Source organism: Gadus macrocephalus, chromosome 5, assembly GCF_031168955.1.
Source record: "Gadus macrocephalus chromosome 5, ASM3116895v1".
In the NCBI taxonomy this organism is placed as follows: Eukaryota; Metazoa; Chordata; class Actinopteri; order Gadiformes; family Gadidae; genus Gadus; species Gadus macrocephalus.
In genome coordinates, this window is record NC_082386.1 from 21,835,783 (window position 1) to 21,858,749 (window position 22,967).

Genomic DNA, 22,967 nt, shown 5'->3' on the forward strand with positions numbered 1-22,967 from the left:
CACACACACTCTCACACACACACACACTCACTCACACTCTCACACACACACAGCCGGGTGACTCCACTGCAGCCCAGCCCTCTACAAACTCCGCATTTGCATCTGCTTATTTCAGTGCAGCCATTGAAGCAGCTACCAGTATTCACACACATTCTGAGTGTGTGTGTGTGTGTGTGTGTGTGTGTGTGTGAAGGTGTGCATGGGTCACCAGTGTTAGTCATAGTAGAGACTACTGCCGGGTTTAATAGGAGAGGATGTCTTCAAATCAATGTTTAGTTTGGGGCGTGGTTAGTTTGGGGTGTGGTTAGTTTGGGGCATAGCGACAACCACCGACAATGCCAAACTGTTTTAGCTTGTTTTTTTCCTTTAAACCTTTGTATTTATTTTGAGATCTGTTATTAGGCCAGTTTCCAGCTCAAAGTAGAAGGGCTTTCTCCTCAGTCTTCCATGCTATAACACTGAGAAGACGTGAGCCAAATAACCAAGCACTATTCAAGCTGCTCGTCTGTGAAATGATCAAAGTAGCGTTAAGGGCCCTGCCTGCGACACTGGGAGGCTGTCCCTCCAAACACCCACAGCTTCATGTCCAAAAGGTATGGCTTCGTTTGACGAATGCATTGACTGAGTGGACTGGTACAGTAATATTATTTACAAATTGTGTCTCATCCAATCGAACGGCTTACACAACGTTTCTCGGTTTGTAGAACAATAATTCTGTTGCATTTGACCCTCTGTAATCAGCAGCTCAGCATGATCAGACCAAACGGTGCTGTCCTTGGTGTTCGGATCAGTGCCATGGGACACCTCGACACAGACCCAAAGAAAGGCACCCAATACTTTTCTCCTTCGGGCCAGATAAAAAAATTGTGGATAAAAGAACAACAGTTGGACCAACATAAACCAGGGTTGTAAACTACTGGTGAACCTATCCTGTTATCTATTAAAAGCAATACAGGCTTTCTTCCTTACCCACTTTTGACACCGTAATCGCACCCACTTCCACAAGAGGGGGATATGTGTTGACTAAAGGTGTAGGACTGCTGATGGTGTCACTTGTTCTCAGTGAACCCGCTCTCCAAGCCCAGTGCTTTTGAAGCCCCTATTGTTGATTAGGTATGGGACATTGTCACGGCAGCATTTTAAAAAACCTGTCCCGCGGCGACCCCTGGCAGAAGCAAAGGCCTCAAAATGAAATGTCTCAAAAAGGCTTCATCCCGTCAGAGAGCGCTGGCACCCTGGCTCCTCTCCTGGGCAGATGGCGAGGCAAGCTGTCGTATTGTGTGACTTGTAAACAATGGCCCCAGCGCCCAGCTGTGTGTGGAACACTGGGCTCTCAGCTCCATCATCACTCAGCCCCACTAATTGTTTCTTGACTCTTTTTATCCAAGATTAAACAATCAATTTACATGTAACCATCTCACCGCCACCAAAGAAGAAGAAACAAGGCTATTCCAAGATGCATGCATTTAAAGGATCATTTCATGACTGACGTATAGTTTACAATATAAGTTATGATTGGAGATCAGATGTACATTTGGTGCTTATGCTGAAAACTCAGATGAGTGCACTTAATATTGTGCAACATTGTGTCAAATTGTGTCTCGCTTTTTTCAGGGCCTCTAAATAGTCTAGGAACAATGAGTATCACAATAAAACAATAGTGTGGAAGATTCTCATTTTTTCTTGGCTGAATCATAATTCTTACCCCAAACCAATTGCTTTGCAATTTTGAGGTAGGCCGGAGCTCTACAAAAACACCACAGCTTTCTCACCAGTGCTCCACTATTGCACGCCATATTGAGCACGCCCTAACCCCTGCTGAGTTAGGTGTGAGAGATATACCGTCTGAGGAACAGGGAGCTGTTTCTCTAAAGGTCCTGGGGTGGTGGATACAGAAGCTGCTCCTATCACAATCCCATCTCTTCCCTCTGCATTCGGCAGCTCTGTTTGGGGGCATTCTTGTGCTGCCACAGTGGACATTGTGGGGGTGTTCTGTTACAATTCACCCAATAACGTCACCTTACCTCACGCCCTAAAAAAGTTGCTTATCTATTCATTAGTCGTTTTTGGTCTTATTTTTTCTTTATTATCCCTCTATCCTCTCTACTCAGCATCGTTAGTTGCTACTGCATTGGCCTTTCTTGGGCTTGGATTCATCAGGAAAGGCAGCCATGGCAGGACGTGTTTAGCTGTTATCTAACTCAGCAGGAATCCTGAGTCTATCGTTATGGTTTTCAGAAACAATTTGAATTTATGCTAGAAAATGGAATACTATATATATACTAGAAAGACGTTCTGTTGATCTGTTTGAAGACTGGTAGTGGTTTGGACAGGACTCGGTGGACGTTTTCTGGGATAAAAATTGAATTGTCATGGTGGCCTTCTTTTCATGTATCAAAATCGTGTGCAGTTATTTAATTTCCCTGAGGCTGGAAGACTGTCAAAGATCCACTGAACCCTCGGTTTCAGCTGGAATTCAACACTGAGATTAAAAAAATGTGTTTGTGAGAGTTCTATGATAGAGTTGGGAGTGTTGGACCCCACAGCAACTTTTTGATACCTTCTAAGTACAGTCGTTGTGTATGAATTAGTAATGAGGGACATATTGGTAGTGCATACAAGACGGAGCTCCACAATGGGAGGCCACTAGCGCAAATGAATTCTTAGAAATTTCACGTTAATGAAACCAAATTTGACACTTAGCATTTGGCCGTGTTGGCACAACACAAACGGACACCTTAATGTGCATTTTCTGGAAGGGCCAATGAGGGGCCTTGAATCAAGGCAGTCATACATATTCATGAGGAGGTTCTGCAAATGATGTCAACAGCGCAAGGGAGCACGTTGTGCATTAATGACTGATGTGGGCGAGTGTTACGCACTCGTTTCAAGCCCCTAGGTATACTGTAAAGGAAATGATGTTTGTGAAACTTTAACCAGAGTTGTGGTTAAGAAGAAGACAATTTAAACTTTCAGGGGTGGACGGTGAAGTTCAAAGAAACTTGTTGGCGATACAGAACTTTCTGTCTCATGAAACCGCCCATTAAGGAAAGTATTAGACGAGCAACATCAAACGATGAGGAAACAATCCAAGCTGTTTTGGCAGCTGAAGACACATCGCTAGCTTTATGCTTTAATGTTTCTCACACCCTATGAGATAAGAATGGAAAAGCCTGTTGGCTGTGACAGACCATTCTCGTGGTAACACACCAACATGAGACCGAATGTGTTAACATGTCAACATTTGATGCCTTAACTCCACCAAACACTGCAGGTAACACGCTAAACCTGGTTGTGTTAACGCCACATTTCTAAGAAATTATGAAAATGATACATGATGGAGGGCAGAAAATCTGTTGTTTGAACAAGTAAGTATTATTTAGTAATATTTTTAATGAAATTCCTCGTTCTCTAAAATAATCTCTTGAGGTAGGCTGTAATGAATTGACCGATAAAATAATAATTTAAACTGACCATGTCGGAATGTGCTTTTATGCAAATGTCTGTTGTGTTTGTTGCCGTTGTGTGAATGGTTTGGGGTTGACCATTAGTCAATTGGTCTTAAGATGTTCTTGAAGAGAAAATTAGATTTTCAAAAGGTGTTACATGAGTCATCTCAGCCAAGATACCGGTGAAAGTGTTCTTAATGGATTCTTGGTTTGGGCTTATTTTAAGATAATCAGCCTGAGAAATCATAATTGTGCTGATGCCACAACTGAATGGTTTGAACCCCATTAGTAGCTTTAATGCCAGGTATTGCTTTATGCATTGCACAGAGATGCATAAATCACTTTGTAAGTGGAGCTGTTAGCCTTTTATCTGCACAAATTGTATGTCATCTTGTGAATTTACATCTTTCTTTTAAAGCTAAATGCTTAATGAAAAAGTGCATTTGAGTGTTGCTTCTATGCATCCTTTTTCTTTTTGTGGCGTCAAAGGTGAAAGCCTATTGGCGAAAGGTGTATATACTGGGATCTTTACAATTTTGCCAATGCTGTCCTAAACGCAATGCTTGCTATTCTCTTTTGAGGAATAACCACACACTTGTGAGTTTGCTTCAATCAAATGGTTGACATTTTTCAGTTCTATCAGTTCAATCAGTTTTGTTTTGTGGTAGAAAACATACTTTTGCTCAAACATTGAAATGTTTTTCTGTCTTCTCATTACATATTACAAAGTACAGCCATCAAATGTCTCAGAAATAGTCTGCAGATTATGCAACCTTTTTCTATATCCTTCTACATAACCCAGAACGTTGTCACTACACACTCCTCTGTGCCACGCTCGCCCGACACTGCCTATCCCCTGGGGGGGGGCAAGTAACAGCCCAAGTGTGTCTTCACTAATTAATTGAGTAATGATTGCATACATTATTCAGCAATATAGCACAACTCAATGCCTCCCTGGAGACGATACAAACAGAGAATTATCCCCCAGCAATTGTATTAGCAAGTCAGCTGGGCTCTGAGTCTGAACACAGGTCAATGAGGAGTGGCTGGGAGTGAAATCCCCCCCAGATGACGGGGGTCCACTCAACCACCAGTCGCACCGTCTCGTCAGGGTTCCAGCGCAGAGTGGAACCCTACTTCATGCCCTCCAACCAAAAAAATAAATGCCATGACCATTAAGAGAAACAGCATGGCACACTTCCATCTGAGAGCTCCCAATGGCCACAGTCAAATGCAGGCCAGATGTCCTCTCTACTAGTTCTATCTAACTAATGCATGCACAATGAGAAGTCAAGGGTACAACACAAAGCCAGCTGGCTGGACTAACAACATCAGTGGGAATGGATAAAGTGATCCATGCTCAGCCTGGTGAGAGCATTGGAAGAAGAACTGAAATATTGAAGTGTATTACATCAACAGCCATAAGGAACACTTCTTAATGAAGGCAACTTACATTATGTGATCAAGCATGTTGCACACACACACACACACACACACACACACACACACACACACACACACACACACACACACACACACACACACACACACACACACACACACACACACACACACACACAGTAGGCCCCTGTAATGTCAGCTGCCATAATCCAAAGTCTGAAAGTGGTCTGGTGTCCCTTTCCGCTCTATTTCTCCTTCCCTATTGTGCAGATCTGTTTGCACATGCTCTCTGAATTTCTGGCATTTCATTTGCAGGAAATTCCGGTCTGCAAAGGTCTGTACGAAAAACTGTTTGTGTTTGGGGGGGCTTATTTTGAAATCATAAGTCATTTTGCTTCCATATATGGATGGATGGTGACTTATGACTTTCAACTTTAACCTAGATGTGAATCTGATGGGTGAGAGGGGTGGTGAGGGTCCTTAATGATGGCCCTGTATCTCCTCCCAGAGGGAAACAGGCTGGGAGAGTGGTGGTGAGGGTCCTTAATGATGGCCCTGTATCTCCTCCCAGAGGGAAACAGGCTGGGAGAGGGGTGGTGAGGGTCCTTAATGATGGCCCTGTATCTCCTCCCAGAGGGAAACAGGCTGGGAGAGGGGTGGTGAGGGTCCTTAATGATGGTGCTGTATCTCCTCCCAGAGGGAAACAGGCTGGGAGAGTGGTGGTGAGGGTCCTTAATGATGGTGCTGTATCTCCTCCCAGAGGGAGAACAGGCTGGGAGAGGGGTGGTGAGGGTCCTTAATGATGGCCCTGTATCTCCTCCCAGAGGGAAACAGGCTGGGAGAGTGGTGGTGAGGGTCCTTAATGATGGCCCTGTATCTCCTCCCAGAGGGAAACAGGCTGGGAGAGTGGTGGTGAGGGTCCTTAATGATGGCGCTGGCTCTGCGGGCGCAGCGTTGCTGGTAGGCCACCATCAGGAAGGGAGTGGGACACCAGTAATCCCGCTGGCCGTCTTCACTATCCTGTTGAGCTGCTGTTGTTCATAGGCCTTGCAGTTCCCGAACCAGGAAGCGAAGCTGTAGGTCAGGATGCTCACGTCGGTGCCCCTGCAGAGGGTGGTGAGGTGAGGAGGGGGGAGACTCCGGAGGGAGTGGAGCCGCTGCTCGGCTGTTTGGTGGTGTTGGAAGTCAGGTCGTCTGCCAGGGGAACACCCAGGAACTCGACGCTGCTGACCCTGTCCACAGCGCCCCCGCCCCGCTCAGCGGTGCATGGTGCTGTTTGCCAGCCCTCCCTACATTACAAAGTGCTTTCCAAGTTGCTATCATCATTGCTATATTTTTTTGTTTGAAACAGCAGTTTAAGCCATGGGTGTAATTATGTTCAAAGTATAACTTCAGACAGTTGTAAAACTGTGAAGTACCGCTCATCCTCCTTTCTCTCCCCTCTCTCCTCAGCTGGGACGACGTACATCTTCGGGAAGGGCGGCGGGCTCATCACCTTCAGGTGGCCGGCCAACGAGAGGCCGAGCACCCGCTCTGACCGGCTCACCGTGGGCTTCAGCACCTCGCTGAAGGAGGGCATCCTGGTGCGCATCGACAGCGCGCCCGGACTGGGGGACTACCTCATGCTGCACATAGTAAGGCCCTCTCAGCTCCAGCTGCTCTGTCCTCCACCCTCACCCCACTCTCAGCTCCAGCTGCTCTGTCCTCCACCCTCACCCCACTCTCAGCGCCAGCTGCTCGGTCCTCCACCCTCACCCCAATCTCAGCTCCAGCTGCTCTGTCCTCCACCCTCACCCCACTCTCAGCTCCAGCTGCTCTGTCCTCCACCCTCACCCCACTCTCAGCTCCAGCTGCTCTGTCCTCCACCCTCACCCCACTCTCAGCGCCAGCTGCTCTGTCCTCCACCCTCACCCCACTCTCAGCTCCAGCTGCTCTGTCCTCCACCCTCACCCCACTCTCAGCGCCAGCTGCTCGGTCCTCCACCCTCACCCCACTCTCAGCTCCAGCTGCTCTGTCCTCCACCCTCACCCCACTCTCAGCGCCAGCGGTCTCCTGGTTAAGGCCCTCCTCTGGTTAAGGCCCTCCTCTGGTTAAGGCCCTCCTCTGGTTAAGGCCCTCCTCTGGTTAAGGCCCTCCTCTGGTTAAGGCCCTCCTCTGGTTAAGGCCCTCCTCTGGTTAAGGCCCTCCTCTGGTTAAGGCCCTCTTCTGGTTAAGGCCCTCTTCTGGTTAAGGCCCTCTTCTGGTTAAGGCCCTCCTCTGGTTAAGGCCCTCCTCTGGTTAAGGCCCTCCTCTGGTTAAGGCCCTCCTCTGGTTAAGGCCCTCCTCTGGTTAAGGCCCGTCTCTGGTTAAGGCCCTCCTCTGGTTAAGGCCCTCCTCTGGTTAAGGCCCTCCTCTGGTTAAGGCCCTCCTCTGGTTAAGGCCCGTCTCTGGTTAAGGCCCGTCTCTGGTTAAGGCCCGTCTCTGGTTAAGGCCCGTCTCTGGTTAAGGCCCGTCTCTGGTTAAGGCCCGTCTCTGGTTAAGGCCCGTCTCTGGTTAAGGCCCGTCTCTGGTTAAGGCCCGTCTCTGGTTAAGGCCCGTCTCTGGTTAAGGCCCGTCTCTGGTTAAGGCCCGTCTCTGGTTAAGGCCCGTCTCTGGTTAAGGCCCGTCTCTGGTTAAGGCCCGTCTCTGGTTAAGGCCCGTCTCTGGTTAAGGCCCTCCTCTGGTTAAGGCCCTCCTCTGGTTAAGGCCCTCCTCTGGTTAAGGCCCTCCTCTGGTTAAGGCCCTCCTCTGGTTAAGGCCCTCCTCTGGTTAAGGCCCTCCTCTGGTTAAGGCCCTCTTCTGGTTAAGGCCCTCTTCTGGTTAAGGCCCTCTTCTGGTTAAGGCCCTCCTCTGGTTAAGGCCCTCCTCTGGTTAAGGCCCTCCTCTGGTTAAGGCCCTCCTCTGGTTAAGGCCCTCCTCTGGTTAAGGCCCTCCTCTGGTTAAGGCCCTCCTCTGGTTAAGGCCCTCTTCTGGTTAAGGCCCTCTTCTGGTTAAGGCCCTCTTCTGGTTAAGGCCCTCCTCTGGTTAAGGCCCTCCTCTGGTTAAGGCCCGTCTCTGGTTAAGGCCCGTCTCTGGTTAAGGCCCGTCTCTGGTTAAGGCCCTCCTCTGGTTAAGGCCCGTCTCTGGTTAAGGCCCGTCTCTGGTTAAGGCCCGTCTCTGGTTAAGGCCCGTCTCAGGTTAAGGCCCTCCTCTGGTTAAGGCCCTCCTCTGGTTAAGCCTCTCCACTGGTTAAGGCCCTCTTCTGGTTAAGGCCCTCTTCTGGTTAAGGCCCTCCTCTGGTTAAGGCCCTCCTCTGGTTAAGGCCCGTCTCTGGTTAAGGCCCGTCTCTGGTTAAGGCCCGTCTCTGGTTAAGGCCCGTCTCTGGTTAAGGCCCGTCTCTGGTTAAGGCCCGTCTCTGGTTAAGGCCCGTCTCTGGTTAAGGCCCGTCTCTGGTTAAGGCCCTCCTCTGGTTAAGGCCCGTCTCTGGTTAAGGCCCGTCTCTGGTTAAGGCCCGTCTCTGGTTAAGGCCCGTCTCAGGTTAAGGCCCTCCTCTGGTTAAGGCCCTCCTCTGGTTAAGCCTCTCCACTGGTTAAGGCCCTCCTCTGGTTAAGGCCCTCCTCTGGTTAAGGCCCTCCTCTGGTTAAGCCTCTCCACTGGTTAAGGCCCGTCTCTGTCTTCCACCCTCATCCCACTCTCAGCTTGCAGCTCTTTAGTTGTAATGACTTGGACGGCAGAGGAAGGTAGTCAAATAGACTCCATGAGAAATGGAAAACTAAACCTAATAAAATAAACAGAATTCATCGCTCAGAATACAATTGTGAATATTAAACACGGGGGGAAATCAGAAAGTCAGAAATACACCAACAATGTAAACTAATCTTTTACTTCAGGCTGCGGTTGGCCGTAACGGTCATAACATTCAAAGGAGTTGGATTCAGTTGAACATGTAATTAAATTGCGCCGTGCCTCAGAGGGCTGTACTGATGTCGGCGTGCAGCCTCCCTCCTGCACTCTGCACTTCACTGGATCACACCGGCGGTAATTAAATAACCACATTAGGACTTTGGTTGCAGAGGCTTATGAGTGACAAAGGAAATGTAGCAACAGTGAATCATTTCCATAAGCTAAATACATCACTCCACACCTGTTTCAGAAACAGGCATAGGGGGAGGAAGGGATCACTGCCCTGGGAGTCTATGATCTGCTGGAGCCAATTTTGTACTATCATGTACACTGTGTGTGTGTGTGTGTGTGTGTCCTAAAAGCTGCTTCGGATGTATGCAAAAGTGTTACACAAGTATATACCCTCAACAGAGGTTGGAGAATTAATGACCCTCTGATCCAGTTTGCTTTTATAGTCCCCATTGCTCTATCTAAATTCGAAGATTTAAGAGCTCTTATTTGAGTTGAGCCTTCGGCAAATAGTGAGTGAAATTCCATATTTCACACTCTCATTCATCCGTCTTGTTGATTTAAACTTGGTATGAAGATTGATTTTCGACCGCTCCTGACTCATTTCTAAACAATCTGACAAATCAGAACATTGTGGAGATCAGGCCTTCATCACCCCTCACATCGCTGGCCTCCTATAAGGTGAAAGAGCCTTCATTAAACGTCAACCCCCTGGAGAGCCCTTAAAGCAGCACTCTGTTAGCGACTGAGAAACTTGGAACTGTGTGGTAGAAGCAGCTACTTAACCCCAGAACCCCAGACTGATGAATGAGCATCACTTAGCCCCTTCCCACTCCACCATCACTCCCAGTAATCAGACCCAGACATTCCCATCACTGGGATCTCTTGTGGCTCCGACCGCTTCTGGAGGCAGGGATGGAGGAGGAGTGTCGGGGTAACGCAACCCTCCCCAAGGTCCACTTCCTGTTCACGGGCGGCGCTCTGTAAACAGGCCCGCGGGCGGAGAATCTGAGCTGCTCTTTGCAGTTTGCGTTCAGAGCTTGGACGGAGGAGGCTTTCTGGTGGAGGAGGTTCTGGGAGAGCGCCTCGTGGTGGAGGAGGCCTCGTGGTGGAGGAGGCCTCGTGGTGGAGGAGGCCTCGCGGTGGAGGAGGCCTCGCGGTGGAGGAGGCCTCGCGGTGGAGGAGGCCTCGCGGTGGAGGAGGCCTCGCGGTGGAGGAGGCCTCGCGGTGGAGGAGGCCTCGCGGTGGAGGAGGCCTCGCGGTGGAGGAGGCCTCGCGGTGGAGGAGGCCTCGCGGTGGAGGAGGACAAGGTGCCGATGCGGTACATAGGCGGGAGAACATTCGCTCTGGCAGAACGTGAACCAATCGTATTGCATCATTGCTGTGAAAACACACATTGACTTCGAACAGTCGGTGTCTGGTTAGCTGCTACAAGCTAGCGTTCACGGGATGCATTCATTCAGTGTAATAATTAAAAAATTCAGAATAAAAATGAATTTCAGATTTCCATGGGCTTGGAATGTTGCCGTGCCTAGAGTAATCTCTACAAACATCAAGGGACTCCTTTAGTAAGACTATAACGAGCTGTGGCCAAGCAGATACAATTCAGCTCCGTACAGAAAAGCTCCCATTCATAAAGATATTTAGCCACAACATTTGGCCTGAGTTCCAGTTCTAATAGATTGGCTTTGTAAGTGCAAGGCATTAAGTAGACTAGAGTGTGTGTGTGTGTGTGTGTGTGTGTGTGTGTGTGTGTGTGTATGTATGTATATATGTATGTATCTATGTTTATATATGCATATATGTATGTGTGTATATATATATGTATGTATGTATGTATGTATGTATGTATGTATGTATATCAGGAGATTCAACCCTCAGGGTCATTTACACTTTAAAGAGGTGTGTGTGCGTGTGCGCGCGCGTGTGCAATACACATTGTTGGCCTCCAATTCATTTTACACATATGCATGTGTAAAGTCCCATTGCTTTCCCTAAACGTTCATTTGTTTATTTAAAATCTGCGATAGAAGCTGCATCATCTGTCCCTGACTTATATTCATGTGTTGTTGTAGAAACCTTTAATTTAGTTCAAAAAGACCATGTCCTGTATGCTGTCAAGCAAGGAGAGAATATTTAAAGGACACATTCTAACCAAAAAATTCACCACACATACCATTTAGTGTACGACCAAATGTAAAGAAAATGAAATTATTTAATAAAATGAACCAAAATTGTAGCTGTATCAGGTTAAGGTCGAGGTGTGCACTATGATTATAATGCTCACAGTTTACTAATGTAGTGTGTGGTGATCTTGGAGCCATTTTGTGAAAACATTTTATTCATAGTTTAGTGGATTTATTTGAAATGAGGATAATTACATCATGTAATCTTTACCCAGAACAAATGAGAGGGGGATGCATTAGTTATTTTTGAAGACCCAGAGCGCATTACTCCCACACAGGGCGGGGCCATTACTCAGAGAGGGTGAGGAGCTGGAGCGCTACAGCTGAAGGGCCGTACGGAAAGCTCCATCCTGGTTCACGGGACTTGCAGACCGGGGAGCGTCCCACTATGAGGCAGGGAGACAGACAGACAGACAGCATACAGCATGAAGACACCAGAGCATTTAAATACAGCGCTATCTTCTTCAGTTTAAATGGTTCTCACTCAGTGATGTTTCCAGCTACAGTATCTCCATTCAAAGGGTTGTCTCTAATTAGATTCCAATGTTGTAAATGCTCATTGTCATTCACCAGAGCCTCTGTTAAAATAACACAACTCGCATGAGGCTTTTCATTCAAGAATATAGAAGAGTTTATTAAATAAACGCTAAGGTTTTATTTGTTAAGGTTTTAATGTATTCATTGTCATTTACTTGTTTGGATGTTTTTTTTTCTCTGATATATTAATTCACCAGTTTTGTTCCCTTTAGTATCTGTGATTTATTTTAGTTTCCAGCTCAATGACCTCTTCAGTTAATCTTCCATTGGTTTACGAACTAGCTTCCCTCTGTGTATTAGAGATTGCCTGTTTGGATGGAAATAGACTGACTGGCCCCTGCCCAGTACTCCAAAGGTTCATATCTTCAAACGACTGGTCTCAGCAGATTGACCTTGGAACGAAGTTCTCATAAACGCTTTCAGTATCGCATTCAAAACAATCACAGCGTGCTTGATTTGGCTACATTATCTGTGTTAGCTGCCCAGTTCATGTGATGTGTTGTTTTGAGGTCTGACTTATGCACATGTGTGGGTTGCTAATACAATTGTGGTTTGAGGAAACAAATAAAATAATGTTATGCTATTATTATATAGAGAATAGCAACGGTCATTTCTCGTCAGTTGATGCGCAGAAGCACCTTAACTTACAATGACAGTAATGTTTTATTATGCAAACCAAATGTGGACAAGACTGGGGAGTCTCTCTCTCTCTCTCTGTCTCTCTGTCTCTCTCTCTCTCTCTCCCCCCCCCCCCCAATCCCCCTTGGGGAACTGAATCAAAATGCTGCTGCTGCCACATATTATCATCTATTTACACGCGGCATTCCCACTCTTCTTTGTGAACACCATCTTCTTTGGCAGATGACAGAGTGAAATCGCCTCTCCTATTATGTTTACAAAATGTGCATGAGGCGTTTTAAAGAGATCAAGGCAGTGGTGTCATGGCCGACCATGAACTGCCCTGTTAGTCATACACCTATTATGAGATAGTGATTGTGTGCCTTCGTATTTTAATTGGTCCTTTTAAATATTTACCAACCTGTCAAGCTTACTGATTGTCTGCAGGCTTAATATCATTAGCGGTGTAAAAATGATTGTCTTTTTTCAGTTTTTGAATGTATAATGAGCTTAACTCTGGGATAGACTTTGATTGGTTTTATTAAGGTGTCCTACACACTATAATTATCCAGCAAGTATGGGCTAATAATAAAATGTCAAACAATATGAATCACAATGAACACCATGCCATATACAAAATCCTACTTAGATATAATACACTTAGTCTTCTCACCCAGGCTCCATCTAAACATTAAGCTAAAGCAAAAACCTCCTCTTTAAACAATAACTTCAACGTAAGATGCATATGTCTTTATTCCCCACACATTCTGCATTGTGTGATAAAATCGAATGGGATTCGCCTGCTTATCAGGAACCTTGAATCTGGCCTGAAGGATCCATGAAGGGTCCATGAGGCGCGTAGTGCACTTCCATCCCTATCTTCAGAGAGATTCTCATGGTTCCTTCCTGTCATCTCTGTCTTCAGAGAGATTCTCATGGTTCCTTCCTGTCATCTCTGTCTTCAGAGAGATTCTCATGGTTCCTTCCTGTCATCTCTGTCTTCAGAGAGATTCTCATGGTTCCTTCCAGTCATCTCTGTCTTCAGAGAGATTCTCATGGTTCCTTCCTGTCATCCCTATCTTCAGAGAGATTCTCATGGTTCCTGTTGTCGCTATCTTTAGAGAGATTCTCACCGTTCCTGTCGTTGCTATCTTCAGTGAGATCATCATGGTCCTGAAAGAAGCGCCGAGTCATGTTAAAGAATAGGCTGATACACATCTTCCTACATGCCTCTTTCATTTCCCCTGGCTAGTGATTATAGTGTAACCCCATTTTAAACAAAATGGCAACATCATGAATATGAATTCATTGCATGTGTAAAGTTCTGTGAATGAATTATATAAATATGTTTTATTTTTCACTCACAATTCTTAATTCTTCTTTTGGACATTTTTAACATAACCTCAATATGCAACACATTGCATTTTCACATATTACATTGAATCCACTTTTCCTAAAGAATGTTTTGTATTTGTTTTACAGCAACAAGGAAAGATCGGGGTGACTTTCAACATCGGTACGGTGGACATCGTCGTCCAGGAGACGAGCACACCTGTGAACGATGGGAAGTACCACGTGGTGCGCTTCATCAGGAACGGAGGCAACGCCACGCTGCAGGTGGACAACTGGTCCATTAACGAACACTTCCCAACAGGTAAGGACTCACCTGGACACCGCTAATCACATCACCAGCATGCAACCTCTGGAATCAAACTCTCCAGAAGAAAAGTACAAAAACCTAGTCCAAACAAATCAATGGTTGATGCTAATGTTGCCTTCCATGATCTTCAGTACAAGTGCCTTTTCTGTTTTAAAAATAATATAGAAAGATAATTATGCTTATGGACTTTCTACAGTGTACTTTCTACAATTGACCGTCAATATAATTCATTTGCAAATTTGAACTCACTGGACAACGTCTGCAAATAAATCTGCTGACATTGTGATATTACAAATCCTGACGCTAACTTTAATAACAGAATTATGACCCCATCTGTTTTCTCACAGAGCACACACATTAACACACTGAAGGACATCATGACCCCAGCCTGACCCCACAGGAAATGTTAAAAGATAAAGTGTTCATTCAAAGGCCATGAAAGAAGAAGTAGAAACAGTTTTGTTTCTACACAGCAATGATGGCTCTATAATGTTCTGTTGAGTCTGGACGTGGACTCACAATCAAAACATATTCAGGTCCGTCTCTTGACATGATGCCATTGACCAATCAGAAGTATGCAACATATTTTTCAAGCAGCTCCTACATTGTCTCCAATCCAGGGTTTTCCCTACAAGCCAATCAGCAGCAGCCATTAAATAATTGCTGGATACATTTATTAACAGCATACTCTAAACATCTGTCAAACCAGTTTGTTCCTTTTCCGCTTTAGCCTTGAACGCCTGTAAAGTATATAATTATATTATACATGATACATAATGTACATTATTATATGACATAATGTCAGCCCCTGAATGCAGCAGCAGCATCGCTTATGGCTGCAAAACGTTGAGGGCCTGTTCTTCTAGCTCGTTTAACCTGAGTAGGAACGTTGTGGACCAGACACCACTGGGGTGGGGGTAGATACACCAGTGGTCTGGGGTAGATTCAGGCTGGGACGGGGGTAGATACACCACTGGGGTGGGGGTAGATACAGGCTGGGGTGGGGGTAGATACACCACTGGGGTGGGGGTAGATACAGGCTGGGGTGGGGGTAGATACACCACTGGGGTGGGGGTAGATACAGGCTGGGGTGGGGGTAGATACACCACTGGGGTGGGGGTAGATACACCAGTGGGCTGGGGGTAGATACACCAGTGGGCTGGGGGTAGATACACCAGTGGGGTGGGGGTAGATACACCAGTGGGGTGGGGGTAGATACACCACTGGGGTGGGGGTAGATACACCACTGGGGTGGGGGTAGATACACCACTGGGGTGGGGGTAGATACACCAGTGGGCTGGGGGTAGATACACCAGTGGGCTGGGGGTAGATACACCAGTGGGGTGGGGGTAGATACACCACTGGGGTGGGGGTAGATACACCAGTGGTCTGGGGTAGATACAGGCTGGGGTGGGGGTAGATGCAGGCTGGGGTGGGGGTAGATACAGGCTGGGGTGGGGGTAGATACAGGCTGGGGTGGGGGTAGATACACCACTGGGGTGGGGGTAGATACAGATTACATTTTGTGAGTGGTGGGGGGATGTGGGCGGTGGAGGATGTGTGCGGTGGGGGATGTGAGTGGTGAGGGGATGTGGGCGGTGGAGGGATGTGGGCGGTGGGGGGATGTGGGCGGTGGAGGGATGTGGGCGGTGGGGGGATGTGGGCGGTGGGGGGATGTGGGCGGTGGGGGGATGTGGGCGGTGGGGGATGTGAGTGGTGAGGGGATGTGGGCGGTGGAGGGATGTGAGTGGTGAGGGGATGTGGGCGGTGGAGGGATGTGGGCGGTGGAGGGATGTGGGCGGTGGGGGATGTGAGTGGTGGGGGATGTGGGCGGTGGGGGGATGTGAGTGGTGAGGGGATGTGGGCGGTGGAGGGATGTAGGCGGTGGAGGATGTGGGCGGTGGGGGGATGTGAGTGGTGGGGGGATGTGGGCGGTGGAGGGATGTAGGCGGTGGAGGATGTGGGCGGTGGGGGGATGTGGGCGGTGGAGGATGTGGGCGGTGGGGGGATGTGGGCGGTGGGGGGATGTGAGGGGGGAAACTAATGTGTCATTTGCACAGCCCGCCCCCCCCCTCGGAGCCCCGACCCACACATTGATTAACGTAAACTATTTTTTTTTCTTAATAAAATGTAATAAAAACTAAAAAGGTTATAACCACACTTAAAGAATTTATAAAAATGGTGTCATGATGATGATGATGATATTTGCTCTATAAATGTTGTTCATAAATGTTTTCTTAAATTTCTAAAGGGAACAGTGACATTGAACGCTATCAAATGGCCAATAAGAAAATTCCTTTCAAATACGCCAGACCAGTAGAAGAGTGGCTACAAGAAAAAGGTAATCCCACATTGACTCTGTCGCAATTCTCTCGCTAACCCTAACCTCTCCCTAACCCTAACCTCTCCCTAACCTCTCCCTAACCTCTCCCTAACCTCTCCCTAACCTCTCCCTAACCCTAACCTCTCCCTAACCTCTCCCTAACCCTAACCTCTCCCTAACCCTAACCTCTCCCTAACCCTAACCTCTCCCTAACCCTAACCTCTCCCTAACCCTAACCTCTCCCTAACCCTAACCTCTCCCTAACCTCTCCCTAACCTCTCCCTAACCTCTCCCTAACGTTCTCCCTAACCTCTCCCTAACCCTAACCTCTCCCTAACCTCTCCCTAACCCTAACCTCTCCCTAACCCTCTCCCTAACCCTAACCTCTCCCTAACCTCTCCCTAACCTCTCCCTAACCCTCTCCCTAACCTCTCCCTAACCCTAACCTCTCCCTAACCCTAACCTCTCCCTAACCTCTCCCTAACGTTCTCCCTAACTCTCTCCCACACTGATTCTGTCGCTTCTTGCTCTTTCCTCGGCCTCAGTTAGGAGCTTTTCTATTTTTAAACTCCAACACTAAGCTCACAGTTTTGCTTTATTCATGCATGGCTGTTAAAGAAGCTGTTAAATAGGATCACATTAAGATCTCTGTCACTGATCAAGGGTTGAAGGGACAGAGTTCTTAAAAAGATAAATTATGTATGGTTATTATGCCTTTGTAATCTAAATGCTATTTCACAACTCCCTTCAACAACTTGAGCATAAAAGAACATCGCAGAAGTTACAAACGGCATCGGAATGAAAGATAGCAGACATGCATGATGTGCAAATGTTATAATAATATATACTGTCTCTACATACTCATGAGGGTTTTTCTGATTTGTTTAATGAGCAGTATCAGTATCACTTTGTAATGATTTGGGAGCATTAATATCCAATGTCTACCAAGTTGGTGGATAATGACTTGGGTAGCAGTGGATCCAGTGGCTCCAGTCATGGATAACGCTCTGCTGACCCCTAACGATGACCCCTAACGATGACCCCTAACGGTGACCCCTAAGGATGACCCCTAACGGTGACCCCTAACGGTGACCCCTAACGGTGACCCCTAACGATGACCCCTAACGATGACCCCTAACGGTGACCCCTAACGATGACCCCTAACGATGACCCGAGCAGTGGCGCCACAACGGTGGTAGACCGTGTGTGGAGAACACGGTGCTGTAGGGTCCTCCCCCGCCGTGAGGACATGTTTGACCGCGTGCCCCCCCCCCGCAGGGCGGCAGCTGACCATCTTCAACACCCAGGCCAGCGTGGCCCTCGGGGGCAGCGACCGCGCCCGGCCCTTCCAGGGCCAGCTCTCCGGCCTCTACTACAACGGCCTCAAGGTGCTCAACCTGGCGGCCGAGGGCAACGCCAACGTCAAGATCAACGGCAGCGTGCGCCTGGTGGGCGACGGCCCTGGCCCCGGGGGCCCCGGGGGCCCCGGCCGCTCCACCGCCACGCCCCCGGAGATGTCCACCACCTTCATCGAGACCACCACCACCATGTCCACCACCACCACCCGCAAACAGCGCTCGTCCCCCACGGTGCAGGTGAGGGCTCCACCGCCGCTCGCCCGCTGCTCACAGCAGGGGCCCCTATGGGACCCCTCAGGGCCCCCATGGGACCCCGCAGCCTCAGGGGCCCCTATGGGACCCCGCAGCCTCAGGGGCCCCTAGTGGGGCCCCCATGGGACCCCACAGCCTCAGGGGCCCCTAGTGGGACCCCTCAGGGCCCCCATGGGACCCCACAGCCCCCCATAGGGGCCCCGCAGCCTCAGGGGCCCCCATGGGACCCCGCAGCCTCAGGGGCCCCCATGGGACCCGCAGTATAAATACTATCCGTAGATAGGATACTAATACTCACTGTAGCCCTCACTGACCGGGGGTCCATCGGCCTCTCCGACGGGACACCCAGCCCTGACGGACCAGAGGGAGGGGGGCTCCAGCAGAGCCCAGCGCTGTAGCGGTGCTCTATCAGGGAGCACCGCGGGGCGGTGGTCAGCCCCCAGAGGTATGGCCTCAACCCGCTGACCACCCGGTCCGGGGGGCCGGTGCGCCTGCAGCGCCGCGTGGGAGCGTCAGTGTGATTGGGTCCCCCCCCCCCCTCCCCCCGTTCAAATGCATTCACAACGGGCTTATCCTGATCACCTACAAAGCTCTCCACAACCTAGCCCCCAGTTACCTCTGCGACCTCCTCCAAGAATACACTCCCTCCCGCTCCCTCCGCTCAACCTCTGCTGGACTACTATGTATCCCCACATCACGACTCACTACAATGGGTGTGTGTTGAGCCTTGCCTTCCCCATTAATTGTGGCTACGCTAAATGTCCCCGTCCAGGTGCCCTCATTGTACAGTCCTGTAGCGACCGCACTCCCTCGTCCCTCTTCCCTATTCCCTCGTCCCCATTCCCTCGTCCCTATTCCCTCGTCCCTCCTCCTTATTCCCTCTTCCCTCTTCCCTCTTCCCTCGCCCCTCTTCCCTCGTCCCTCGTCCCTCGCCCCTCTTCCCTATTCCCTCGTCCCTCGTCCCTCGTCCCTCGTCCCTATTCCCTCGTCCCTATTCCCTATTCCCTCGTCCCTATTCCCTCGTCCCTATTCCCTCGTCCCTCTTCCCTATTCCCTCGTCCCCATTCCCTCGTCCCTATTCCCTCGTCCCTATTCCCTCGTCCCTCTTCCCTATTCCCTCGTCCCCATTCTCTCGTCCCCATTCCCTCGTCCCCATTCCCTCGTCCCTATTCCCTCGTCCCTATTCCCTCGTCCCTCTTCCCTATTCCCTCGTCCCTCTTCCCTATTCCCTCTTCCCTATTCCCTCGTCCCTCTTCCCTATTCCCTCGTCCCCATTCCCTCGTCCCCATTCCCTCGTCCCTATTCCCTCGTCCCTATTCCCTCGTCCCTCTTCCCTATTCCCTCGTCCCTCTTCCCTATTCCCTCGTCCCCATTCCCTCGTCCCTATTCCCTCGTCCCTCTTCCCTATTCCCTCGTCCCCATTCCCTCGTCCCCATTCCCTCGTCCCTATTCCCTCGTCCCTATTCCCTCGTCCCTCTTCCCTATTCCCTCGTCCCTATTCCCTCGTCCCTATTCCCTCGTCCCTATTCCCTATTCCCTGGTCCCAGCGGTTACTGTCTGTCCCCCCAGGGTTCATAAGCCATTAATCAGCATTGTTTCTACATTATGGTGTGTGGCCGGGGTAAACGGTTCTAGGATTGCACTCCCCTGCAGCGCAGTGATGACGTGCTGCATTGAGACCTAATTCAGCCCCCAGAGCCGTGTGGTAACGGCTGAACGCACTCCGTTCAGGGAGGCAGCCGGGCAGTCGGCCATGGTACTAAACGCTCCAAGCAGCAGATCATGCATCTCAGATAACACCCTCTGCTCTGCGCGGATGGAAGTCAAATCATATGCAAACACGAGCAGACTGGACACAACCCATAGACGTGTGTGTGTGTGTGTGTGTGTGTGTGTGTGTGTGTGTGTGTGTGTGTGTGTGTGTGTGTGTGTGTGTGTGTGTGTGTGTGTGTGTGTGTGTGTGTGTGTGTGTGTGTGGGTATTTTATTTGTTCATGTGTCTTCGTGACAATGAAGATGATAATATTATAAGTGACCAGACGTCCAAATAGGTTTTCCTTTTTTGTTTTGTTATTCCAGGACATATTCTGTGGATCATCTCCCCGAAATGGCTTCTTTGTCTATTTCTATTGTTATGTCCTTTTCTATCGTGGTGTCCTTTTCTATTGTTGTGTCCTTTTCTATCATTATGTCCTTTTCTATTGTTGTGTCCTTTTCTATCGTTATGTCCTTTTCTAGTGTTGTGTCCTTTTCTATTGTTGTGTCCCTAAGATAGGGGCCAAGTCTGGCTTTTATTCAGGGGCAGTAATTGACTCCTCTAGAGGGAGTCTCTCTCCCCTCCCTCCCTCTCCCTCTATCTGTCTTATCTTTCCACCTCATTTGTCGATGCCAATCGACTGCAAGAGGATCCGAGCGGCTAACCTCCCTTGGTACATAATGCAGAAGGCTGATGTCTCTCATGTCCCTCTCCTCGTATGAACACACACACACACACACACACACACACACACACACACACACACACACACACACACACACACACACACACACACACACACACACACACACACACACACACACACACACACGGTGTCTTCATTGCTTTAAAAATATTGAAATGAGAGAGTGAGCATATGACTGCTACTTCATCTGATCGTTTGTCGGAGGGAATGTCTCAATTTCACATCACAGAAGGTCTAACATGGTCGTCTAATGGTTGACCATAATGGATCATACTTAAAACACGGCGTGGCATGTGATATGTTTATGGGTAGAACCCTTCACCTGGATGAGAGATGCGATTACTGAACTGAAATGCTCAGTGTTCAATAAGAACAAAGAGTCTGACCTGAGAGCAAGATTAAACCAACGGTTAAGTAGCATACATCGTTGTCACTGCAATGATGAGGCTAAACCTCTCTCGCTCTCGCTCTCTCTTAACCCCAAAGCTGCAGAGCTCTGTTTATTGTTCAGCAGACACAATGAAAGGGGTATTTTCTGGTCCACATGGTGTTTTTGGGCTTTCATTTATTAGATAAGGTGTTTTGTCACGCTAAGCTATGGAAAATCCCCCAAAAATGTTGAACCTCAAAGCCAGGCTCCCTTCTGTCAACGCTGTTCCATTCCAAGGTGCATCACAAAAGATCTGTCAACCTTCAGGATTATAATCAGAGCTTTGTCCGAGAGCCCAAATAGATGAGTCTAACCGAGGGAAACTGAACTCTCCTTCCAGAACATCTCATGACAGCGGTCGATGATTCAAATCATGTTTCCTTTCATTATCTCTTTGTTTCTCCATTGCGTTAATTTGATCTTTGATCTGTTCTACGATTCCCTGGGAGACTGCTACCTTTCCTCCAACGTTTGCCCCGGAGCCCATCTCATTCCCGCCTGTCCTACAGGCTGCAGGTCCCACTGCGCTCCGCTGTCAAGACAACGGTTCAACATCCCAGCTCTCCTCTTATCCCTGCCGATGGTGCCCTGGGTGTTTTGGACGGATCTAGCTGTGGTGGTTGTCTGGGCCCTTCCTGTTGATTAATGACATCATAGCGCTGTACGTTCTGGGGCACATGGAGAGGGGCTGTAGTGGTCACCATCAGTCCAGCCCTCTTTGCAGAGCAGACCACAAGGGAAGGAGAGGTTGACTCATTTGCCTGCTAAGAGGAACGAGGAGACAGCTGAGCCATCGCAGTGGGAACTCGTCTGGGGGCAGTGGTTCTGAGTTCGTGTTCAAAATGTGTTTGAGAGAAAATTCTATTTTTGAATTCAGTCTAGGAACCTTTTAATAGCTTTCAAATAGGGATGCACCGATATGAACATTTTGACCGATACCGATATCCGATATTAAATTTGCTGTTACGGCCGATAACCGATATTTACCGATATCGATATAAAAACAAGTTTCTATTATGATTTTGTATACTGAAGAACATGTAAACACTGTGAATATGAAAAAGTTATTTCTTTCATTATTTTCCAAAACTTCAAAATACATTGTTTCTTCAACAAGTTACAGGGCATCCATAACAAACACAAGTTACTAATGGCGCATTTCCAATGCAGGAACGGAACGGATCGGATCGCAAAGGTGCGGGTCCGGTCGCGTTTCCACCGCCAAAAGTGGGCGTGACCCGGACTTTGCCGTACCCGTTCCGGCCCCGTTCTCGGGACTCCTCCGTTGGGGTACCGCAAACGAGACGAGACGCCTGAAAGGGTCCCGGGAAATTCTAGCTACACCCCCCCTCCGTTGATTGGTCGACAGAATCGTCACTTCCGGGTGACGCGGGGATAAAAACAAACAAACAGTAGCCTCGAGGTATTATTCTTTACAATTAACATGTCGCGTAAAAAGCTTGCTTGGGCGAACAAGGAGGTGGAGACGTTCGTCTGCATTCTTGGGGAGGAAGACGTTTTTTACGATGTTTACATAGCTGCCGCGGCGATCGACATCCAGCCTACCACCAAGGGTACTGTCGGCAGTGGAAACGCCACCTCGGAACTGAGCTGGGCTATACCGCCCCCTCCCTACCGCACCTTTGCGATCCGATCCGTTCCGCACCCTGCAGTGGAAACGCGGCATAACAGTGTTAGTTTTAGGCTAATTTTACAACTTGCATCTATGAAAAAGTTTGGATCATAAATCACAATAACGATCACAAATCAAAATATCTTGACAAGGTTTTATAACTTAAATCAAATTTGCCAATATTCATGGAAATCAGACACACAAATTAGAAAAAGTGTTTCAAGTTTAAGTCAATTTCAACTCAAATCTGTGAAATAAGCTAAATCAAATATATCAAGGGAGGTTGGTTGTAGTCTTTTCACTCGGTTCTAGCCCTACTGTTGATCCGGAGAACCGAGCGAAAAGACTACAACCAAATATAAAAATATCCGGATCTGGTTTCCGTTTCCGGTTTCCGTTTCAATTGGATTACGGAACGCCAAATAAAACACAACAGAAACTGTATTTCGCTACGATACATGATGATGATGTTAATACCGTAATTGTCCTTTAAACTTGCGCTGATCACGTGAACGCACAACTTTTATTTTATCAGCTGATCCGCGGATCACTTGCGTCCCGAACCGTTGAATGATTTGACACGGCATCCTCCGCGCATTACTTCGGCTTTGCAAGTACTGCATATTGCAATTCGAGTACCTTCATTTGAGACCGTAAAAAACATCCAAACCGCCGACATTGATTATTTTCAGTTAAGGTGACAAACACTCCTGTAGTGCCTCTCCGTGCGTCTCTGGCTGCGTCACTGAC

The 22,967-nt window shown here is 48.5% G+C and overlaps 1 protein-coding gene across 1 annotated transcript in view; it reads left to right on the forward strand.

Moving 5' to 3' along the window:
* Positions 1-22,967, forward strand: part of nrxn3a (neurexin 3a) — a 134,914-nt gene that overhangs the window by 92,169 nt on the left and 19,778 nt on the right. Inside the window, exons 14-17 of the mRNA XM_060051285.1 lie at positions 6,303-6,484; positions 13,583-13,754; positions 16,012-16,101; positions 17,362-17,678. Coding sequence (XP_059907268.1) covers positions 6,303-6,484; positions 13,583-13,754; positions 16,012-16,101; positions 17,362-17,678 — 761 coding nt within the window. The remainder of the gene's footprint in view (positions 1-6,302; positions 6,485-13,582; positions 13,755-16,011; positions 16,102-17,361; positions 17,679-22,967) is intronic.